The sequence below is a fragment of the Aulonocara stuartgranti genome (assembly GCF_965226115.1).
Source record: "Aulonocara stuartgranti genome assembly, chromosome: 22".
NCBI lineage: Eukaryota > Metazoa > Chordata > Actinopteri > Cichliformes > Cichlidae > Aulonocara > Aulonocara stuartgranti.
The window spans coordinates 13,752,813-13,775,733 of NC_138957.1; the positions used below are offsets into that span (position 1 = coordinate 13,752,813).

The 22,921-nt window shown below is 40.8% G+C and overlaps 2 protein-coding genes across 2 annotated transcripts in view; one reads left to right on the top strand and one right to left on the bottom strand.

The window, feature by feature from the left end:
- LOC309698147 (uncharacterized protein) overlaps positions 1 to 16,185 on the bottom strand; it is a gene marked incomplete at its 5' end in the record, with an annotated part of 140,826 nt that extends 124,641 nt beyond the window's left edge. The window contains one exon of the mRNA XM_082520459.1: positions 15,288 to 16,185. Coding sequence (XP_082376585.1) covers positions 15,334 to 16,185 — 852 coding nt within the window. The 3' untranslated portion in view covers positions 15,288 to 15,333. The remainder of the gene's footprint in view (positions 1 to 15,287) is intronic.
- Positions 1 to 22,921, top strand: part of csmd2 (CUB and Sushi multiple domains 2) — a 275,217-nt gene that overhangs the window by 49,249 nt on the left and 203,047 nt on the right. The window lies entirely within an intron of this gene.

Below are 22,921 nucleotides of genomic sequence, written 5' to 3' on the forward strand. Positions count from 1 at the left end.
TCTGACCTTGGATGATTTAACTCTCTCTTGCTGCAAATAAGTTTGCAAAACTACATTGGCAACTAAAGTAATGCCAAGACTGCAGATGCTTTGTGTTTCGTAGTTTGAACAGTTTCACTGTTAGACCAACTACTTTTGCTTTGTACTGTAAGCAATCGTTTACCCCTATGCACAAACTGTACTGCTGATAGCACATGTCAATAAAGCTGCGTGAATCCACTTGTTAAGTGTTGACACTGGCATTAAACTTGTCCCAGTGCTTGGTCCCCTGTTGTTTCAGTAGTTCTGAGTGCAAAAATTATTGTAGAAATTGTTATTCTATTGATCTACAGTCTTTCATTAGCACATCTCAAAGCTAAGCGTTCAAAAACCCGCACTGTACAATACATTTCCTTTTTTTGACCGTGTTCTGGACACCAAATTTTAGATTCTGTGAAAAAGAATCACCGGGCTAATAAGAATTTGTTACTTGAAGAATAACCAAAAACGTAACAATTCCAAATGACCATTTTTTAGGGGGGAAACAGCTTAAACTTGATAAATGTTACCTGTGTAAATTACTCCCTTCAACCTTGTAAATCCTCCGTTTTTTGTTCATGACTCGATGCTACATTTGATAATAGGGGGGGAAAAGTTACAGTGATCACTCTACTAAGTTGAGGTAAATTTGCCCCCTTTAAACCTTCAATGGTGCCTCAGTGCTTGCTGTTTTGGGGATCTGAAGGGAAAAAAATGAATGCACATCTTGGGGTGGCTGTGGTACAACAGAGGCTAGCCGATAGCAAACCTGTGGAGCACCAGGGGAAATGAGTGCAACGCCGTAATTACCTGTCTCCCAGCTCACATGACATTGGCAAGACCAATTGCACTGACCCTCTATAGGGAAAAAGAGAGGGGCCCTGTTGAGCTGACATGTGGTGCTGCCCTGCAGGTTAGAGTGAATGTTAATTGGAGAGTAAAAAATACAGGAAATAAAGCATAGCAGCGCTTTATTGTAACTGAATGGACAGGAGACCACCCACAGTTGGCCTGTATTACACAGTATATGCACATCAGAATTTTAGCATCTCTTATCCCTAATTTCTTAGATGTGAAGCCACCACCCTTTTTCTTCCTCCTTTCATGGAGTTGTGTCAATCTGTTCTGCTCTTCCCTGTAAAACCATTTTACCATTTGGCACACATGGAGTGTCTCCTGGTACTGTACAAAGGCTAGAGGTAATGAATCTCCATTCTTAGATCGATTTTATTTAGTTACTTATTAAAATTAACAATGATAAGAATCAGCAAACTCCTAACAGCAGCTTGGTCACTCGTTTATTCCACGGTGACCAAATGAAACACTAAACACGAAACAGACCTGTTTTTTTTATTAGATTTTGTGTAAAACATTAAGTGAAGAGATGAAGAGATTTTGCATTTTAATTTAATTTCTCCCAGTTATATTTCACAATAGATCTTTTCCACTGCTTTTTAATGTTTGGCAACCTCATACCTGGAAGCTGTGAGAGAAATGTGAAGTTTCAAATGACTTTTCGGCAATTGAACTACCCTGGAAGCCAAGAAACAGCAGGAAGAAGTCATGGAAGCTGACACACTGCTTTGTGCCTCTTCATTTAAAGTCGGTTTGACCAGAAGCTGCTGGCATAGAGGTATTTCCCTGCTTTGATTTGATTAGCTCACAGTTAGAAATGTGCAGAAATAGACAGCAGGGAACAAGAGCAGGCACTGACCAAAGATTGTACATAATCAGCGATCACACCGTCTCATCTCAGGAACGCACCTGTATCTGCCATTTGCCAGGTGGAAGTTTAAATTATACCTATGAATGAAGTGACATTCATTTTCTTGCCTTTTCAATTTCAGCAATTTCTCACATGAACTCAGCATATCAGATTACCCTTTCCTCAGTTTGTATTCTTTGTCTCCAAAACTGTTGTGCGTTTAAGCTTGTTGCACTCCATTTGAGCCAAATACACATATCAACAAGGAACGCTGCACATGACCAGTCTTTATTCTCTGCACTAACCCTCTTTTATTGCAGTAAAATGCAATGGGCAGCCACAAGACTGTATGCATAATGGATTTCTACACAATCTCCTTCTGTTTTCTCATAGCAAGCACATTTTATAACTATATGCCAAGCTCATCTTAAGTGTAGCTACTGTATTTCATGTACCAAGTTTATATCATAATCACCCTGTTAAACGACATGTTACCTGCATCCATCTTTCTTTTTGTATCTCCATCATTTTCTCTCAGTTTTTTTGTTTACTTTCCCTCCATATAAGAGTTCTAGTCCAAGTCGTAGGTGTAATCTTTTCCTCAGGGAAAGCAGATTTGTGAATAATGAACTTACACAAGTAAAGAATGCCAGCTGTTTGTAGGTTGCATTACCCAGAATGCACCTTGGTTGCATCACGCCTCTGCTGTGATTCCAGCTTGTTAAATATGAAAAATGATTTTCACCTTAAACTTACATCTTTTTAGAATTCTATTCAGTGTGGTTTGGATTTACATATGCAAATATAAAAATAAGCAGTAACATGTATGCATTTATATAGCTTTGCTAGCTATTCTATATCCCATATAAGCTGTTTTTTTTAGTTGTTGTTGTTTTTATAACTACAGTACAGCTGTGCCATACAGGAATGATATTGCGGTAGAGGATATGCAGGGGGAAAAACAACCAGAGAACCCTTTCTTCTGGAAGAAACATCTTCAATCATGGAAATGAATGATGACAACATTTAGATTATTTTTTTTAATCAAGAAAAAAGATAATTGAAATTAACTGTGCTTCCATTTGCCAAATCTTAAAGGCAAGTACAAGGAGCTGCTGTCTTATAAGCTGCTGTGCTTGTTATTATATATGACTCCACTGCTTAGCTGAAGATGGTAGCTTGGCTTTGTTACTAGCAGAGTGTTTGTATTTGATTGCTGTAGGAGGGGATCAGTGACTCTCTCTCTCTCTCTCTTTCTCTCTCTTTCTCTCTCTCTCTCTCTCTCTCTCTCTATATATATATATATATATATATATATATAGCTATGTGGACATCACTGTGTCTGTGTGTTTTGGTTTCACCCACTAGATCTCTTCCCATTTTCTCGAATGAGATAAACCTTTTTTGTTTCTTTCTTCCTTTTTTTGCTCAGCCTGATTGGCTTTCCTCAGCACCTCAGTACTCAACCCCCTTTTTTTATTAGCACTGTGCTTACCAGCCACCATTTTGGTGTGAGCCCCTCTCGTCTATATTAGATATCTCTTCTTTTTCAGCCCACACTGCAATAAGCCTAAGTGCTGCACAGTCCAGCTCCCCAACACACTGCGTAATGGCCGAGACCACTCTGGTCGCCATAGCAACCACCAGACTCTTTTTTTTCTCCCCTCCCCAACGTCTTATTCCTCTCTTTCTGTTCTCCATATCTTTCTAAAGTCTTTATTCCTTTTTAATCTGTAGCAATAGAGACGGAGGCAAAGAACATTAGAAACACTTCTTGAAATATGAACTTCCATCGCTCAGCGTCTTGCTGCAGTCCTTGCAAACCACCATTGCCTGTTTTCCTCCTGCTTCTGCTGCACCTTGAATCTCATCCTTGATGCTTTCCATATTCTGTAGCATGTTCCCTAATGTTATCACTCGCTCGCCCTCCCCATCTTTTTAATATGAAAGTACTGTGATGATTATCCAGTCATGTGCTGCCAAGTTTGTCTTCAGTCTGTGTCTTGTTGCATAGTCAATGTGCCTCCCAACTGGGTCACTGAAAGAAAAAAAGCAACCCACAGCCAGCCCTGCTGCACGACTCAGGCAGTCTGACTCTTTAGTCTGCTTCCTCAGCAAGTCACTGCAGGTGTCTGAAATTAGGGGGGGAAAGAGACGTATATAACATTTTATGAGTGCAAACTTTATTAACCAGCCTCACCTTTATCCATATCACCACTATTACTTAATCCCATACTGTTTTACATTCGAAAAGTGCGTCAGTTTGTTGTGTTTTAACGAGGGAGACTTAACAAAAAATTAAATGTGTTGAAATGAATTGCTATAATGTCATCACAGGCAGTCACATTTCTTTTGAAAGTGAGTAAAAGAGCAGCGGAGGGAGTCACTCCAGCTAAGCGGCTTTTCTCCCGCACTCATCAGAGCTGATCTACAATACTGTCTCTATGTGGCACTCTGCCCCGCCACCCCCCACCCCACCCTTTCTCCCTCTGTCTTCTCTATTATTTTGAGTGGGAAGAAGGTAGTGGTGACTAGATGAGCATGATGAGAGAGCAGTGAAGCACGAGTGAGTTTTAGTGCCTAATTGAAAGATGAGGCTCGTCCTCTTAAGTCTCGATATTGGCCAAATGGAAGTGTGATGACAGAGGCAAAAGAGGAGAGTGTAGACTGGGATCAAATCCTGCAAATCCTAATGTTCCATTTTCTCTCCACAGGGAGTAATACACATTGGAGCGAGGGGTATATTATCACCCTGTTTGTGTGTTTGTGAGGGCTTGAGGAGGTTTTACAACATGCTGAAAGAGATGCTTTTCTTGGATGCTGTTGCCACTTGCTTTGGTAAAATTGCTTTTGTTTAGAGAAATGTAGTAAAATTCAGTAAAGTTTAGCTGCCATCTTTTTTCTACAAATGTTTATACCTTTCTCACAGTGTTTCCTTGCTCTTTTTAAGCATTCTGTTTTGGCAAAAAATTATGTTTTAGTCCACATTGTGAGCATTAGTTGAATATTGGAACAGCTACAACTTACAGGGGTGAAGCACACAGTTAGGTTAACGTTATTATTATTTTACATGCATTACTTTTGCTAGGGAGGTTTTTTACTTAGCTTTGACAAACATGCCAAAAATAGAAAACAGTACCATGCAACTGTTACAGAGACACAGATTACCTCAATTAAGTACAGTATTCATGTAAAACACACAGACACACAAACCCAAAAACTGGGTGTGCAATATTTGACTCTTGTCTGGCTCCATGTAAAACTGGAAAAGGGAGTGGTCACTTTAAATGTCAGCATGGTCTCAAACTGCCAGTAGCTGCATTAGGCACGGTTTTTAAATTCGCTGGAAATTGCATTTGGATTCAAAAGTTATTCAGATGAATGTCATTTGTAATGAAGCAAATGGGTTTTGAATACATCTCTGACAAACTCTGATATCTTACCCCAGCCACTGCTGACTGTAGTTATTTCCAGTCTTGCTACCCACCTATCTTTCTTGAGCGCTTGCTGGACTGGACAGGTTGTGAATGCACTTTTGTCTCTGTGAGTGTGTGTGTGTTTGTGTGTGAGAGCTTGGACACACATGCACTACACATTTTCCTCTGCTGTGAAAACAAGCATGCTGCTGCCTCTGTATTTGCATGGTAAACAGTTTCTCTATCATTACTCTTTTTCTCTCTTTTTTTTTTATAGAATTACAAATTACAGTAGTAGTAGTAGCAGGAGTAGTAGCAGTGGTAGTAGTAGTAGCAGTGGTAGTAGTATTAGCAGGAGTAGTAGCAGTGGTAATAGCAGTGGTAGTTAGGGTTGCCAACCGTCCCTTAAAATACGGAATCGTCCCGTATTTCGAAACAAAAGTACACGTCCCGTATTGAGCTAATAAGGGACGCACTTTGTCCCGTAATACAGTGAGAATCAAAAGTAGTCTATAACTTTTAATGGAATTAACGCTTTGTTTGAAAACATAATTCCCAGCCCCTCTCCTGCTTTGTGACCAATGAGCTGACAGCACACTTATGACAATTCGAGTATGACAAGTCAGATTACCGCTCATCTCATTGGTTGAGGAAAGGTCGCTTACGGAGAAAATACCGGAAGACAACCGATGACCACAACAACAAGCATGGCCAACAGGGAAACAAACGCCGACACTGCGGTGCAAGTCTCGGACGGCACACTGTGCCTCCATAAAATGAAGGTTATAACAGAAAATCTGTCGCTCGCTCTCTCTGTCTTTCACTCACACAGACACACCACCACATCAACTTTGCTAAATTGCTAATGAAAAACATTGATCAGGCAGCTGTGATTGAGCAGCAGTGTAAATCCAACTATTTTCACGGTTGTTGTGGTCGTGATAATTTTGTGATGCCACATGGAAAAGGCTCGGATGAGCTTTCCAAAGTTCTACAAGTTGTGCCTCCATCGCTTGTGTCCAGATCACACGCTGCACAGCTGTGCTGCAACGTCTTTTTCACCGACGTTTACGTGTTTGCGCGTGAGCAGCTGCGGTGACACCCTCACGAGCGATTGATGATCGGGAGCTGGTCGTGAGGTGTTAATCGCTTCTCGTTACCCCACGTATACTACACGACGCACGATGAAGGCCAAAATCGGGCTGATCACCAAATCGGTCGCACGACTCAAAAATCGGCTCAAAATGGGCCAAAAATCGCACAGTGTGAGCCCAGCATTAGAGCAGCAATGTTTGTTCGCTCAGAGAAAGAAAAAAAAAGGCTGCAAAAGTACAGGGAGGAATGGGAAAAGGAAAACACCTGGCTGGAAAAGTGCACTATAAAGCGCACTGCACTGTGTGCCGGCGCACTTTTTCCATAGGCATGCTTCTATTGGTGGGCACATGAAGAACACGAGGGGCATGAAAGCTCGGGGAACCCTTTACCAATTTTTTGTCCGCCAGGCCACGGCAGAAGCAGATATGGTATGTAAACACTGGTTTGTTTTTTTTAAACCCTCTGGTTAAGGTTAATATGGGCATGTGCGGTGAATATCAGGGCTATGTGGCCAGAAGTGTGATAATATAATTTATTTTGTGTAATAAACGACTGCAAGGATAGATGATTACAACAAATAGATCACTAATACATAAAAGTAATACATAGATGAATAATGATGATGAGTTATGATGCGTAATCATGGGAACAAGTGGGTTTACAAACAGGAGCAGCTGATTAGCTTTAGAAAAGCTGAAATAATACCTCAACTGAAGCCAACTGTACTAAATGCACTAAATGTGCACTGTTACAAGAATGATTTTGTTCTATTGTTTTCTATTAATTTATATAATTTTAAGTTAAGTAGGACAGAGTTCTTTTAAAGAAAGATTTACTTATATTCTCAAAAGTTAAGCATGACAGGCTTCTGTTTAAGAAAGAGACCTGTTTTACTGTGTTAATGTTGTCATTGTGAGCTAAAAATAAATGGCTAAATGATCATTTTTTTCCCATATGGTCATATCACAAAGAATATGCATCTGCTTAAATCAAGTTCAAGTCAAATGGTTAAAAAATAATTTCACACACAAAAAAAGAGCTACCACACTGGGAAGGGTGAAGACAACTGGGTTGCCCGGCCCTGGCCACGAGGTGTCCCTTATTTATTTTTCAGGGAGTTGGCAACCCTAGTGGTAGTAGCAGTGGTAGTAGTATTAGCAGGAGTAGTAGCAGTGGTAGTAGCAGTGGTAGTAGTATTAGCAGGAGTAGTAGCAGTGGTAGTAGTAGTAGCAGTGGTAATAGCAGTGGTAGTAGCAGTGGTAGTAGTAGTAGCAGTGGTAATAGCAGTGGTAGTAGCAGTAATATTAGCAGGAGTAGTAGCAGTGGTAGTAGCAGTGGTAGTAGTAGTAGCAGTGGTAATAGCAGTGGTGGTAGCAGTGGTAGTAGCAGTGGTAGTAGCAGTAGTAGTAGCAGGAGTAGTAGAAGTGGTAGTAGTAGTAGCAGTGGTAGTAGTAGAAGCAGTAGTAGTAGCAGTGGTAGTAGCAGTGGTAGTAGTAGTAGCAGTAGTAGAAGCAGTGGTAGTAGCAGTAGTAGTAGCAGTGGTAGTAGTAGAAGCAGTGGTAGTAGCAGTGGTAGTAGCAGTAGTAGAAGCAGTGGTAGTAGCAGGAGTAGTAGCAGTGGTAGTAGTAGTAGCAGTAGTAGAAGCAGGAGTAGTAGCAGTGGTAGTAGTAGTAGTAGTAGTAGTAGTAGTAGTAGTAGTAGCAGTAGTAGAAGCAGTGGTAGTAGCAGTGGTAGTAGCAGTAGTAGAAGCAGTGGTAATAGCAGTAGTAGTAGCAGGAGTAGTAGAAGTGGTAGTAGTAGTAGGGCCTTTCTATCAGCTCATTCCGAGCTGGAAGGCTCAAGTCCACTATAATAGATTCTTATTTATTTGCATAATGTGATAAACATGAAACAGTTACATCTTCTTTTTGGATTTTGAGTGTATCAACAACAAATATGTTATACAGTGTTGTCTGACTGGGATAAACAATTATTCTAGGCAAGATTGACAAAACACGACGGCCATTAAACAGAGGGATTCAAGAAGAGCAGGGTTTAGGAGGAAATGTGTCAATTTATTGATCATTTTTGCTAGCCACCATAAATCTGAGTAGATATCTTCAGGCAGTGTTTAAAATTAGGTCTAAAGTGGCTAAAAAGCATATGTGTAAAAAAACTGGCCTTTGAAACTAGGGGCACGTACTGAGAAGTACCTGATGGACCATATTGATTGCTGCATGTGCGCTATTCATCACCATCTGCCTTGTCTGACTTTGATCAGTTTCCTGTGAGCTGAAATTATCTGCAGTCATGGTACTCGGCGCCTTTACTAGAAAATATGTGGAAATACTTCATAACCTCAACAGACCTCATTCACATACACAGTGACGTTGACTGGCGTTGTCAAAACTAAAACCTTTGCAGTGTTTACTGGGGGCAGTTTGGCTTCTTACTCAAAGTGAATGCAAAAATGCTTTGAACCCATAAACTGATACTGCTGATGATATAATAATTATTGTCATTATTATTATTCCCCCTTAAGACCATTTCCTTCACCCGGTTGGGATGAGAGCAGAGGAGAAGCATGACATATCAGTTGGCTGTGCTGCCATGACAATTAAAGCTTTAATTATGCAGCGAATCTGAAAAGCATAGATGAAAGGGGTAGTAAATGATGGTTTTATATCAGCATTGTCATAAAATGAATCACAAAATAAATTAAGAGGATAATGATTTTTTGTTCCATTTGCTATTGCTGAATTATTTAAGAGCTCTCCAGTACGTTTAAACAGAGCACATTTACCTGAACTCGACCCTAAATGAACTTGTTTTAATATACATTATAATTACAGCAGTGATGTCTGTTAATAGTTGCAACTATTTATAGACCACACAAAACAAGTCAGGTTAAATAACCTCTGCCATGGTATTAGTCACATACATACATCTTAATTTGGAGTTGTTTCTTTTTATCCACAAAGGACTTTGTTATGTTCTTGTTTTTCATTGATTTTTATTCCATTTGTCCAGGTATGACCAAATATATCTTTAGTAGATCCTGTGTTTCTGATTAGACTTAATTATGATGATTAAACTGTGTTTTTCAACTTCGTTTGACTGTTTCTCCTGGTTCCTTGGGTTTTCATATTGTAAAAACTAAACAAAATTTACCTCCTTCCCTGCGTACAGGCATTTCAGAACAGGTATTTATTCTTTGATCAGATTGGTCCTCCCTATCTGATTCAAATATTCAGGTTTTAGCCTAAATCTCTCTGTAGCCTAATGAAAAGAATATCACTGTACATGTACAGAGCTTTTTTACAGCAGACCTTTTGACAGATCACAGCGGGAAAAGCACGGGTGCAATTAGTAAAATTAATCATGACATTTCTCTTTAGCTGTGTTAGTTTCAGGGCCCTGGTAATGTGCGTGCTGGCTCACTGTCATGGTTTAGCGGGACTGCTAAATGGAACAAAGATGTTAATGCTAGTAATTGCACCTGCTATGACTGGTCAAAACGTCTGCTGTAGACAAAGGTCTGTTGCTTATTCATGCTAGCCATGGATGTTAACCTCTCAGTGCATTCAGGGGCCCGTTCTTCGTACGTCGCTCACTACATCCAAGATCAAATGACACATCCAAGACCAAATCATCGCGCTAACCGTGAGCTCGCTAATCCGGTTCCCCGAACACACCTGCTGTTGACGATTAGTACAGCTGGACGCAGGAATGTGACATCACTGGGTGTCGTAAAAGGGGCTACGCATCGATAGTGGAAACATTGATCGGCAACCCTCTGATTGGTCGGCGAAAATGTCGACGGAGCGCGCTCGGCTCGGTATTTTTCGGCAGCAGAGCAAGAACTCTTGAGTGAGGGATTTCAGGAGTTTCAGAGTTTAATCAGAACGCAAGGGAACACTGCAAAGGCTGCAAAAGCAAGGAGAGAGGGCTGGCAGAAAGTTGCTGACAAATTAAACTCGTAAGTAATTTAATAATAACAATAATAATGGAGTGGATTGATATAGCGCTTTCCAAGGCACCCAAAGCGCTTTACAATGCCACTATTCAGTCACTCTCACATTCACACACTGGTGGAGGCAGCTACAGTTGTAGCCACAGCTGCCCTGGGGCAGACTGACAGAAGCCAGGCTGCCATATCGCGCCATCGGCCCCTCTGGCCAACACCAGTAGGCGGTAGGGTAGATTTATCATATCACACTATATTATCCAATATTATATTACATTATATTATATTATAATATGTTATATTATATCCCCTTTCACATTAGAGCCACAACAGGACCCACTAGAACATGGGAACAGGTAAAAGTGAAATATAAGAATATTCTACAGAATGGTAATATTTATCACTTATATTGCTTTTCGTCTCTTGGAAAGAGACCCTGGAATAATCTGTTTGTTTATAACAGCAACCAAGAAAAGGGCAGAGCAAAAAAAGACAGGTGGTGGTCCTGCACCCCCTCGTCAACAAGTTGGTTAAGTAAATAATATCCTCACGGGAAAATCGATATCTCTCTATGAGCACACTGTCGCGCTGAGCTAAAGGATCCTGTCTGTCCCGCAATATACGCTGAATTCTGAAAACTCTCCTTATCAATCTTGCACCTTCCGCAAAGAGTGGCTCGCGTATACGGACAGGACATGGCTGCGACAGGCTTCCCAAATCCACCTTCGCTTTTATAGCCGTGGTCTCTCATCTTGATTACACAAAGTAATTTGCAATTGCTACTCTGAAATATGAATTACATCTGTAATAATCACATACATGTGATAGAATGTTAATAGTACATTTCCCTTTTTTAGGAAATGACCTGTATGTATCTGTGTGAAATCAATAAATGGATCAGGTGCTGCATTGTCTTTAGTTACATTGATGTTATTTCTTTATGGTGAAACAGTGGTGGAATATCGCTGTTGCTTTCGTATAAATGAAGCGGACATACCTGCGTGGCCGCGATCTAATCCTGTTTACATAAAGTAAACCTACTCCCGAGCAGGTTTACGCTTACGGCTCTGTTGCTATGACAGCAAGTCCCGGATGAGCTTCGGGGAACCGAACGATCCAAGATCAGGCGAAATCGTCAACAATCAAATCCAGCTAACTCACTTAGCGCGGTACGAAGAACGGGCCCCAGTAGGCAGTATGTTAAGCTTTTGATAATACTGACTGTTCTTATTGCAGGCATTTGGATTGACAAGCAGGGGATATTATTATTATCATTATTATTATTATTATTGCCATTAATGCTAATGTCTCATTTGTTAGGGGTACTGGAGTACTTATATTTCCCTTTAAAAGTACAATACTATGTAAAGGTCTTAAACCACCCCTATTTTTTTTTGGGGGGGGGGGGGGGGGGGGTGGATCTTGTAATGTTTTTAAATGGTTTTCAGTTCTTTAGGCTTTCTGATGGTCTATTGAAGTTTTTCTTCAATCATTGAGCCACATAGCGCTGACCTATGAATCACTCATAAATGACATCTTTAGGCACTCTGTTAGCAGCCTGCTGCAAAAACACATAATTTGTTCCCATTTCTTTAATTGAATTCATGAAATAATGCAAAAGATGACACAGTTTGACAGGCATATAATAGTAATTTGGCATCAACAAGAAGGGCCAATTAGCTGAAAACTTGGCATATCTTGCCACAAAATCAGTGACAACAAATCTAAATTTTGCTTCAAATCATTGTCAGTATTTACAGAGGAGGTCAGCAGAGAGGTACAACAGGGAGTGTGTAAAGCACGGCGGAGGCTCTGTCATGATTTGGGTCTTCAGCTAGTGATGTTGGGGCTCTTGCCAAAATTGACAAGCTTATGAATGCAGAAAAATATTATTTTTCAGTATGACAGAGATCTCCAAAACTCTGCTATTACAATAAAAGCATACCTGGACAGTAAAACACAAAATGAAAATCAGTCATGGATTGGCCTCCCCAGAACCAAGACTTTAAAATGATTGAAATAATCTTGACAGAGAACACCAAAAAAGGTAGTCAACATCCAAAGATGAGCTTTGAATGGCTTTTAACAAGCCTGGAGAAATATTCCTGAAGACTACTTAATTAAATCTCAAGAAAGGTTACCTAAAGGAGTTCAAACTGTGTTGATGAATAAAGGTGATCATTCAAATTATCAATATTGACTTTCAAGCTTGTCAGGATTGAATTTTTTTTTTTTTCGCCTTGTATATATTTACAACTAGGGATGGGTATCGTTGAGGTTTTATCCGATACCGGTGCCCAAACCAGTACTTTTGAAACTGTGCCGGTGCTTAAACGGTGCTCGAACCAGTGCTTAAAGAATGGAGAACACAAAATTGGTCCAAAAACCTCTCATGTTCAGCTGTTTTTTTGTAAAAAGATAACAATGTTAGCCTTTTCTGCAGCTATGGGGCATATATGGCATCACTCTTGGCTGGAAGCAGTGCTTAAACAATGGAAAAAACAAACTTTGTCCAAAAACCTCTCATGTTTAGCTGTTTTCCACTTTTTCTTTGGTCATTTTAGCCTTTTTGGCCAGGGTGAAGGTAGTACCTGCCATCAAACAAGAAGACAGCCGCATGTAACTACGACGGTGTTTGCTAGTTCACCTTACATGCATTAATGTAATAACGTGGTTAGCCTACTCAACGTAAATTACACACAAACAACATTAAGCTACTCCATTTTAATAACCGAATATAATGAAATGAGAGGTGGATCCAGACTTTTGTATAGTATTGTACGGCACAAGTAGCGTGAAATTTGGTGTTTTTGCCATTTTTGCCTTGGTAATGGGCAGTAGATTGATATTGCCATTCCTTCTTTTGTACTGGTTGATAATGGCTCTGTTCTGGGCCCTTTAACATGTATACATGTGGAAAACATAGGACAGCATGCCATTAGCATATATGAAAAGTTAGACTGTAAGAGTAAAAAAACATAAGTAGATAAAATAATCAATTTGGATACTACGTTAAAAGGTGAAGTAGTGTGGAGATGGGTTGCAAAACAGCTTGCAGATGCATATTAACCTTAGGCGGGTTACATGAGGCTGGATGTTTGACAGGTAATCAACTGAGCTATAAGCTGATGTGTGATCTGAGATGAGCTGATTTGCCTCAAATGCAGCTTGACTTTGTGGACCGCCTGCTGGATTAAACATTTTAGCAACATTATTTCCTGTATCTTAATAGTTTTTCTTCAAGCATATTTTAATTTGACAGATGTATTATTTATTTTCTGAGACTCGGATAAGTGTAGTTATGGTCATGTATAAATCACCAGCTCCTGTAAAACTTGTATTAACTAAAACTTAAGTAACACTGAGTTGTTCTTGTAACTGCTCTAGCTAATTTCATGGTGTATATCTATTTTTGTTTTTCCAGAGAGGTCCAGCTAAATTTAGGTCAATTAAGGCTTCTTCCTTCTCAAAAAAACTCCCTGGTGGTCTTGGTGTGTTTGCAAATTACACACCTGCTTTCACAACAGCAGAATGGCTTTCTAATTTTGTCATAGAGACAGTGGGTCAAATATAGTTACCACACAGATCAAGAGCTGCTCCTAAAAACAGCTGCTTCCTTTCTCTATCTTGGATATACTGCGTGTGTTCTTGTGCTCCAAGGAGAATGTCACAGTGACAAGCAGATATACTGAGAGTAGGACGGCAAGGAACAAGTGCTTAAGATTAGAATGGAGTTGGAGAGCCTGAATTTAGCTAGGCTTCCATTTAATATTAGCTATTATGGCTGTAATTTTACTATGTTTATTTACTAATTTTCTTTGAAAATATGGGCTGTCTGGCACGTCTGGGTAGGCAGAGCTTCCGCTCTGGCAGATTGTGGCTGTTATTAGTGTCTGGCATGGGAATCGGCCGCCAGCGTGTCTGACCGTTAAATGCTTCTGACACTTAATTAATGGCTGATTGTTGTGCGGCAGTTCTCCGTCAGCCTAATGAAGACTGTTTGAGCTCACACACACACTCACTCATTCATACATCTTTCATGGATACTGGCATTCACAAACACACATTCTGCATTCATTCTCCACTGAATTCAGTCACACAATTCTCAAGAAATGCTGATGAACTTTGGCAACCATGGTACCCATGGTGCACTTGTTTTTCAAATCAGCTTTTTGTATGTACCACAAAAGTGAGAAGAAAAAATTAACTTAAAAAAATTCTGACAGTTATGAGAAACTATTCTTTCTGGCTCCTTTTCTCTTCATGTGAAATTCCTTGTAGGGGCAGTTAAATGTTTTCTGACTTCTGAACAATCTAAATTATTTGTACTTGTCAGATGAGAGAGTGAAGTTGGAGACAAGCTTCTTAGACTTAGCTCAAGTGTAATGATGCGTTATATTGTTCCTAACTCAAAATGACTGGTTTGGTGGGGTTCAGAGGAGAATTGTATTTGTTGAAATCATACCAGCTGCCTCTCCCTGCTTCACATTATGTTAATATTTGATACTGAATCCCACACCTGAGCCTTTCTGGAATTATTTTTCATATTTTCTTTATTCTGTTCCTCTTTTTATAGACCCGACATGAGCGAAAAGAGCTCCTGACAGTTCCCATTGCCCCGCGAGTCATTGCCAGGCATGTCTGCTCTGCACAGCATTGCAAGACACACTCATTTTTTTATTTGTTTTTTGGTCTCTACCCTCATTCTTTCTTGCCCTCTATTTGTTTTCTGGGTGAATGGGCGGCAAGACAGGGTCTAGTCTGCGGTCAGGACAAGTTGTTGTTTTGCTCTCCAGATAAAGGGTGGAAAACAACACCCCACACCATGGGTATACACAGACATGTGCACACACGAGCTTCACAGGCATACGCACTCACACACTATGGACTCGCATAAACGTAGCACTCACTGTGCACCAGAGCACGCACAGAAAGGTCGTCTTCCCTGTGAACCTATCGCTTTGAGTGAGTTTGTTTGCAGTGTTTCAGAGTGTGTCCATATGTTCACCTATGAAGTTTTTTTTGTTACTGCCTTTGCAGGCAACACAATATATATATATATATATATATATATATATATATGTATATATATATAAAAAAAAAAAACACCCAGCGCGCCCCTGCGGGCGGTTTATCCTTCAAGCTCGGGTCCTCTACCAGAGGCCTGGGAGCTTGAGGGTCCTGCGCAGTATCTTAGCTGTTCCCAGGACTGCGCTCTTCTGGACAGAGATCTCCGATGTTATTCCCGGGATCTGCTGGAGCCACTCGCCTAGCTTGGGAGTCACCGCACCTAGTGCTCCGATTACCACGGGGACCACCGTTACCTTCACCCTCCACATCCTCTCGAGCTCTTCTCTGAGCCCTTGGTATTTCTCCAGCTTCTCGTGTTCCTTCTTCCTGATATTGCTGTCATTCGGAACCGCTACATCGATCACTACGGCCGTCTTCTTCTGTTTGTCTACCACCACTATGTCCGGTTGGTTAGCCACCACCATTTTGTCCGTCTGTATCTGGAAGTCCCACAGGATCTTAGCTCGGTCATTCTCCACCACCCTTGGGGGCATCTCCCATTTTGACCTCGGGACTTCTAGGTTATACTCGGCACAGATGTTCCTGTACACTATGCCGGCCACTTGGTTATGGCGTTCCATGTATGCCTTGCCTGCTAGCATCTTGCACCCTGCTGTTATGTGCTGGATTGTCTCTGGGGCATCTTTACACAGCCTGCACCTGGGGTCTTGCCTGGTGTGATAGACCCCAGCCTCTATGGATCTTGTACTCAGAGCTTGTTCTTGTGCTGCCATGATTAGTGCCTCTGTGCTGTCTTTCAGTCCAGCTTTGTCCAGCCACTGGTAGGATTTCTGGATATCAGCCACCTCCTCTATCTGCCGGTGGTACATACCGTGCAGGGGCCTGTCCTTCCATGATGGTTCCTCGTCTCCCTGCTCTTTCTTGGGTTTCTGCTGCCTGAGGTATTCACTGAGCACTCGGTCAGTTGGGGCCATCTTCCCAATGTATTCTTGGATGTATATATATATATATATATATATATATATATATATATAGCCCCGCCCCCTGACCCAGCCCTGGATGAGCAATAAAAAATAGATGGAGGGGTGGATAAATAAATAAATGTTTGCTATTAATGTCTCATGAAAAAAAAAACACTGTTAAAGCTCTCAGTTTTTAGTCAATACTTGTACTACTTTCCTCCCCTCCAAGGCTGGAAACTGAAGCTGGGAGTGTGTCACTGTGTGCAATACATATTTAATCACAGTTTAAGTAAATGTGGGCATAAACATACAGGTTTTCCCTATTCCATACAATATAAATGAGTTATAAACGGGTTTCATTCCACTTTGTTATGTATGTTCTCATTTTTATGTTAAATTGTGCAAGGCAGAAGATCTTTGGTGGTTTCCAGTGGCTTGTACTTATGTGTAAGATCTAAGGATAAAACATTGTGTGATATGATTCTTTCTCCAGTTATGCAATGCTGTGTATAATACTGAATATAATGTGCATTATCTGAATGTTTCACGGTTTTTGCAATCGCTTCTCATACTTCTTATTGGCCTTCCTAAACTAACTGCTGTGTTTTGTTTTGTTTTACCTGTGAGGAATGCATATGACTTTCTATAGAACTGAGCTGTGTGTTGGTGAAAGGAAGTCTGTCCCAGCAGGAGGGCAAGTGAGGTGTGAGCACCATAACAATGGCAGAGAGTGAAAGACAAAGTGAGGCGAACACTGGGCCAGGGGGTTGGATGTGTTGCCAGTATTGTTTATCTGCTTGTGTGCGTGATGGCATGCAGCTGTCTGCATTCCTATACTTCTCATACATACAGAGCTTGTGGTGTGCAGGGTGAACGTGGAGGTGTTTTTCACATGCTTGTATTTATTTTTTTCTTCTCTGAAAGGACTCCTCTGTGCTCCCTGCTGTTTCCACACTGACAGGGTACGCACCAATAGGCGGTACCCTGACTGAATCTTAACAAATCAGGAGGGAAGCGGTGAGAAAGACAAGGGTGAAGCATGGAGATACAAGAGACTTAGAAGATGGTCTCTTTGTAGCATATGGAGAAGGAGAAGAGGAATATAGAGCAACAAACTGGGAAGACGTAATACAGTGAAAGAAGTGCGAGCTCTAAAAAGACAAGGATGACACAGCGCGCTGAGGTAATGGATGAAGCTATGAGGGAATATTGTTGCTGCACCTTGATGGAAATGTATCATTGCAAAAAGCAGGTCAGAGGAAGAGAAAGAACGCAACCCTGCACATTTGCTGCACTGTTACTCACGCACAGCGCACAACCATCTCCACAGCCATGCATTTTTTAGTCAGTGAGCTCATCTCCCCCAAAAAAGTACCAGGGACCTGAACTGCTTTCACTTCTCCTCTGACATAGCACTTTGAGCTTGACCGCATAAAATGTCACCCAAAACACTTCATCCCTAAAACCCCCATTGTGTGCAACTTCTCCAAAAGGTTGCTATCGTTGTTATTCCAATGTTTATGTGCAGCACCAGTCTGGCACACTAATTCTACTACTTTATGAAAGTGTGTAATTAAGCGCCTCAGTTGGCCTCTTGTAAATGTCATCTGCTCGGCCCTCTGGATTATAGACTTTGATGTAATTAATTCCAGCCTGAGATAACCCCCATCAACCAGCTTGCAGTAAGTAGGGGTCATAGTTCCCCTTTAGAAACGATGCCCCCTGTTCAGCGAGGGGTGTTAAGAAAGAACTCCAGTGCTATGTACAACGCACACTTGGAGTTCATTAATAGTGTTTGAGCTTGCAAAGCTTTGTGGTAGAGCTAATATCAAATACTTTGCGTTCATTTTTTTAAAGTTTGACTACGACCAAGACAATCTAATCTTTTTGGCGTTATCGCCTTCTTCGCGATTAAATCTGTTTGATTTTTGTTTCCATCATAGAGAAATATGTTACTTTGGTAACCTACTTGTTTTTCTAGTGGCATTACATAAAAAAAATACAGGAAAAAAAACACCAAGAAACTGTGGTCTTGTACTGGCGTGTAATATAAGTGACTGACTGCGTGTTAACAACACACAGACTCATGTTTACATGGTCTCCATTGATTTTGTTAGCTGGAATGGCAGCTGTCATATTTTCTCGATTTTATCTGCTTTCATCAACATTGCACTGTGAATTACTAACTCATTAAAACTTTGTTGTCATCTTATAATGTCTGGGCTTTTACTCTTCTCTCTCCCTCTCCCCTTTTCATACCCCTCCCCATCGGTTTTGCCCTAACAGTAATGCTTATCCGTCTCTCCGAGCCTCTATCTCTTATCAGGATTAGCCTCTTTTGCTTGTTAGCATGCTAGCTCTTTTTCTCCCCCGCTCCCATGTTTGTCTCTGCATACAATCCCTGTTTTGTGTGGATTAGCGCCCGTATTGTCCTCAGATTAGGGTGTCATTGTTTCTGAGATGGGATGAGGTGGAGACGTGCTTCTGAATATGCGCGCGAGTGCGTGTGTGTGTACAGTGTGCTCAAGTATGTATCTGCATTTGAGACTAAGGTGATGAATTTCCTTTTGTACTTGGATGCATGCAGCACAAAGAAGAAGGCTTTGCAGTGGCTGGTGGAAAGCTCTGCGACTTATGCGCTCTTTTCTTTTATAGCTAATTGGCATATGTCTTTTTCACTGCCAACTGTTGATGTAGGAGTATGTGCTAGGTGTAAGCAATATGGCCCCAAAATCCTAGGACTTGGAATGCATTGAATGCCCATTTATGATTAGGTAGTTGAAAGGACAGACTTGCAGGAAAGAAGCACTTGAAATGTAAGGATACAAAGGTAGGATTGCCATGATTTCATGCCAGGTTCACTCACCAAAGACAAAAGGAGCAAAGGTTAAATTAAAAAAAAGAGTTGTCTGTATTGATCGGCTAGCAGGGATTATGTGTTAGCACTATGTGACAAAGACGCTCAGCAGGTGGGAGGGGAGGAAGGCTGGCGGATACGCTGCGACTATCAAGATGCTCAAGAAACTCTAGGCACTACCTCAGCAGACTTTTTATCTATTGTTTTGGATGGTGTGGTGTTTACTGGCTTGTTAACGCTCTTCTGTCACAGGTAAATTAGTGTGACAGTTTATTGATCCAGAAAGTGTTGAGGTGTCGGAGTTGAATGGAAATTCAGAAAGATTATATATAATCAACCTCTCACGTTTGTCAGGTATTTGATGCAGTCTTTCCCCTCAATTGCATTTTACCAGCTAGTTTGATTGGAATTAAACTTTTAACAGCGTAAAGCGTATTTGCCGAAGACTCCAGTAAAGGCCACTTGAATGAACCCGCATTTATCATTAAGTGGCTGTGGTATCTAATATATCATTAAGATTGCCTTGCACGCATGTTAACATCTGTGATGAAATACCCAGCGATGGCTATGAGCAGGAGCTGGTGCATTCTCTCTCATTGCTTTAATTGATATCAACCAAGCGGTTCCTTCTTGGCTGCTGTGTTTAATCATTTCTCCGTTTACTAGGCGGCCCTAATGCGCAGCCATTCATCAGGCCAGATTTATTGATCATCCATCGCCAATTCTCTCTGGTCATCCATTTCAGACTTTATCGACAGTTGAGTATTTCACCTAAATGTCAAAAGGTCATATTTAAGATCAAGCATATTCGCTCTGAGAAGTTGTTAGTGTAGTCAACGCTTTGTTGACAGAGTCTCGGTATAGATTTTTTGATTGAATTTTTTTTTCTTATATATTTACCAATATGTGAATTTAATTGGAAAGCACTGACTGTTAATATACACATACTGAGTATTGGAAGGCATGGTTACTGATTAGCTATAAGATTGCTGATTATTTTGTATTGGATTGTTAAAAATGCTGTCTATACTGTGATAAATCTCAGTGCTGAATCTTTATGAATAGCACACACAAACACATAAACTAGGAAACAATATGGACAAACATTTAGATGCACAGAGGCATGCAGAAACAAGTGCGGCATAATATCATCGCCCCAATACACAATCACCTGGGTCAGCTGTGTTTGTTCTAGTTCTTCTTCACTTATAGAGAATCAATGTTTGCCATACTCAGTTGCATTCCATTGTTTTGACACCGACGGCGGCGAAACAGTCCGGGCCATTTCATGATGATTTATTTGGGGGTGGGTGGTGGGGAGACAAAAGCGAGGTGTTGTGAAGAAATAAACCTTCTTCTCTAGACTACTCGGAGGCAGACAAATATCTTCACATAGTCACATAGAAACCAGGCCTTTAACTGATTCGTGTTTATCCTTGTGTTGATTTGTGTTCCTCTTTGAGTGTGCCACACTGTCTGCCTCTGTGTGCGCCTGACAAGCTCTTGCCTGAGCTCACAGTGCAAATGCGCCATCACTGAAGCATAAAGTGAAGCCACACCTGTTTGTTTTGTGATTGTCTCTTACCCATCATTTGGCATTGCAGCGTTCTCTGTTTGAGGCCTTAATTCACAGTTGCTATTCAGTGATGTAATGAGGCAAAGACTAGGAGCAAGTGGAGGTGTTTTGTTACAAAAGGCAGTCCGAGTGTTTTTAGCCTTTTTAGAGTGGGAGGGATGTAAAATTGACATATTTTATATGAGTTAAATGTAGAGGTGCAAATGTTTATACATTTTGTTAGAGTATGATTTTAGATGACTAACGCATTTTTCACTCTTGTTACCACAGGCTGGTAAAAGGTGGAAACAACATAATGCCTGTAAAAGAAGGGAAATACCGAAGGAGTGGACATGATATATTTATCTTAAAGCTGAACAAGGTTTTGATGTCTTCAAATCTGTCTCCAAGTTGAATGACAAGTAGTATGAACCAAAGAACTAACATAATTGACAGACATCAGTCACTTGTTTGCAATATGTCAGGGACGTCTGTGTGAAAGAGAGCCTGAACGATAAAGGAATTTTAAGACTGGTCTAAGGAGCCTGGAAAGAAAATAATTTTAAGACTGATACTTGGTGATTTGTTAATTTCAAAATCCAGTATTGTATATATCAGTAGGCTGATATAAACATATTTCCCTAACATTTGTGTTATTTGTTTACTTGTATAACCTCTGTCTTATTCTGCTCAGATCAAATACTTCTTGTTTTGTGGTGTTGCAAACATGTTTGCTGCCACCTTGGAGTGCCATCTGGTGGGTGGTGGACGTATTATGCAACGTCAAGACTCATAACATGGTTGGATGGTGTTTTTTGGTCAATTTATTTCTACAGGCAAAAGGTCACTTCGTGTAGGGCAGCTGTGCACCAGCCCTGCAAGCACTGATAGCAGCCCATTGGTTTATTTTCATTGCTGTCACTGGATTGACCAATTAAATCTCTCTTAATTCAGCCAGCCCCTCCCCTACCTTCCCTGTGTGCCCATGCACCTTGTAGAACAGAATTTAGTGTGAAAGAAGTTGAGAAAAAGAAAGAGACGCTAGAAATAAATGCAGCAAAGTGTTTCGAAATACCGACATGCTAGCAGCTGTCAACTGTGGAACCAGCAAGAACTAGTAAGAAGCCCTCGCAGTCGCAAAGAATTGCTGTTGCTAGCACTGGCCTTGGAGAAGTGCAAGAGGAGGGACAGCAGTCCCAACAAGAGAATTAGGAAGAGACAGAGGAAGGTGTAATTAACGTGGCAAGAAAATAGACGGAGGGTATAATTAGGAAGGGAGAGATTCATGTAAAATAAATGGCTGCTTTGACCATGAGCCACTGCTAATAGCTAAAGTGTAGCTTTTAACTGTAACATGCTGCACTACAGTACAACTAAACAACTAAGATGTCAAACTTTTTTTTTTTTACTGGCCATTCATAGTGAGCCGCCTGGACCAAAAATACTGGGGCCAATTTTTGCTCCAGTCCAGGCTTTTGTGTGATTATAGTGACCTGCCAATAAATTGGTTGGGCTTCTGTGAGAGATGTATGGGTGATAGTATGAAGGCAAGGGGCAACGAGAAAGTGATAAAGACCGCATTTACTTTAGGTACCACATGAGGTTGGTTCCAAAAGGTCAGTCAATATAGACTCTCATGTTTAAATTTCCAACTTTATAGTACTAAAAGTTATATTTACAGCATAGCACAAAATGCTGTAAACAGCATTTCTGTGGTGATTTTTGTTTTCTAACTCCTCTGCCTGGATTTTGGAGTTAGTTCTGTGGCCTTTTTGATTGATATGTATTGTTAAGATTCAAAGTTGAGGAAGGAGAGTACACACCACCCATGGTCCAGAAGGTCTTTGGTCAAACAATGATTTTAATGAATACACGCGTGGGAAGACACTCTGTACGCAGACAGCCAGTAGTCCTCGACTTAATCAAAGCATGAACAGATATTTTATAGCATCAGGGTTTGTTTACTGACGCCCCTTCATGCGTCACCGGTACATTTTATACATAGATCAGATCAACATCATCATGACTTTTCACCTAGAAAATCATCTTCTATTTTCATGGCGTGGTACTTTCCGTTCTTATCTTAAAATGAATTGTTCCTCTTTCTTGCCGAGACAACAAGGACGGTTCCTCTGAATAAATTTAACTCTATGTGTGTGTGTCACGACCTCACATGCTCTTTGTGTCACCTCTTCACCTACTGTCTGTGTCTCGTCCTCAAATACTCTTTCTCAATTCACCTGTTGCACTTCTGACCTTTTACCAGACCAGAAGCTCACTGAGACTATGTGTATGTCTTCTACTAAATAAATGTTTTAACCAAGAACCTCTACTAA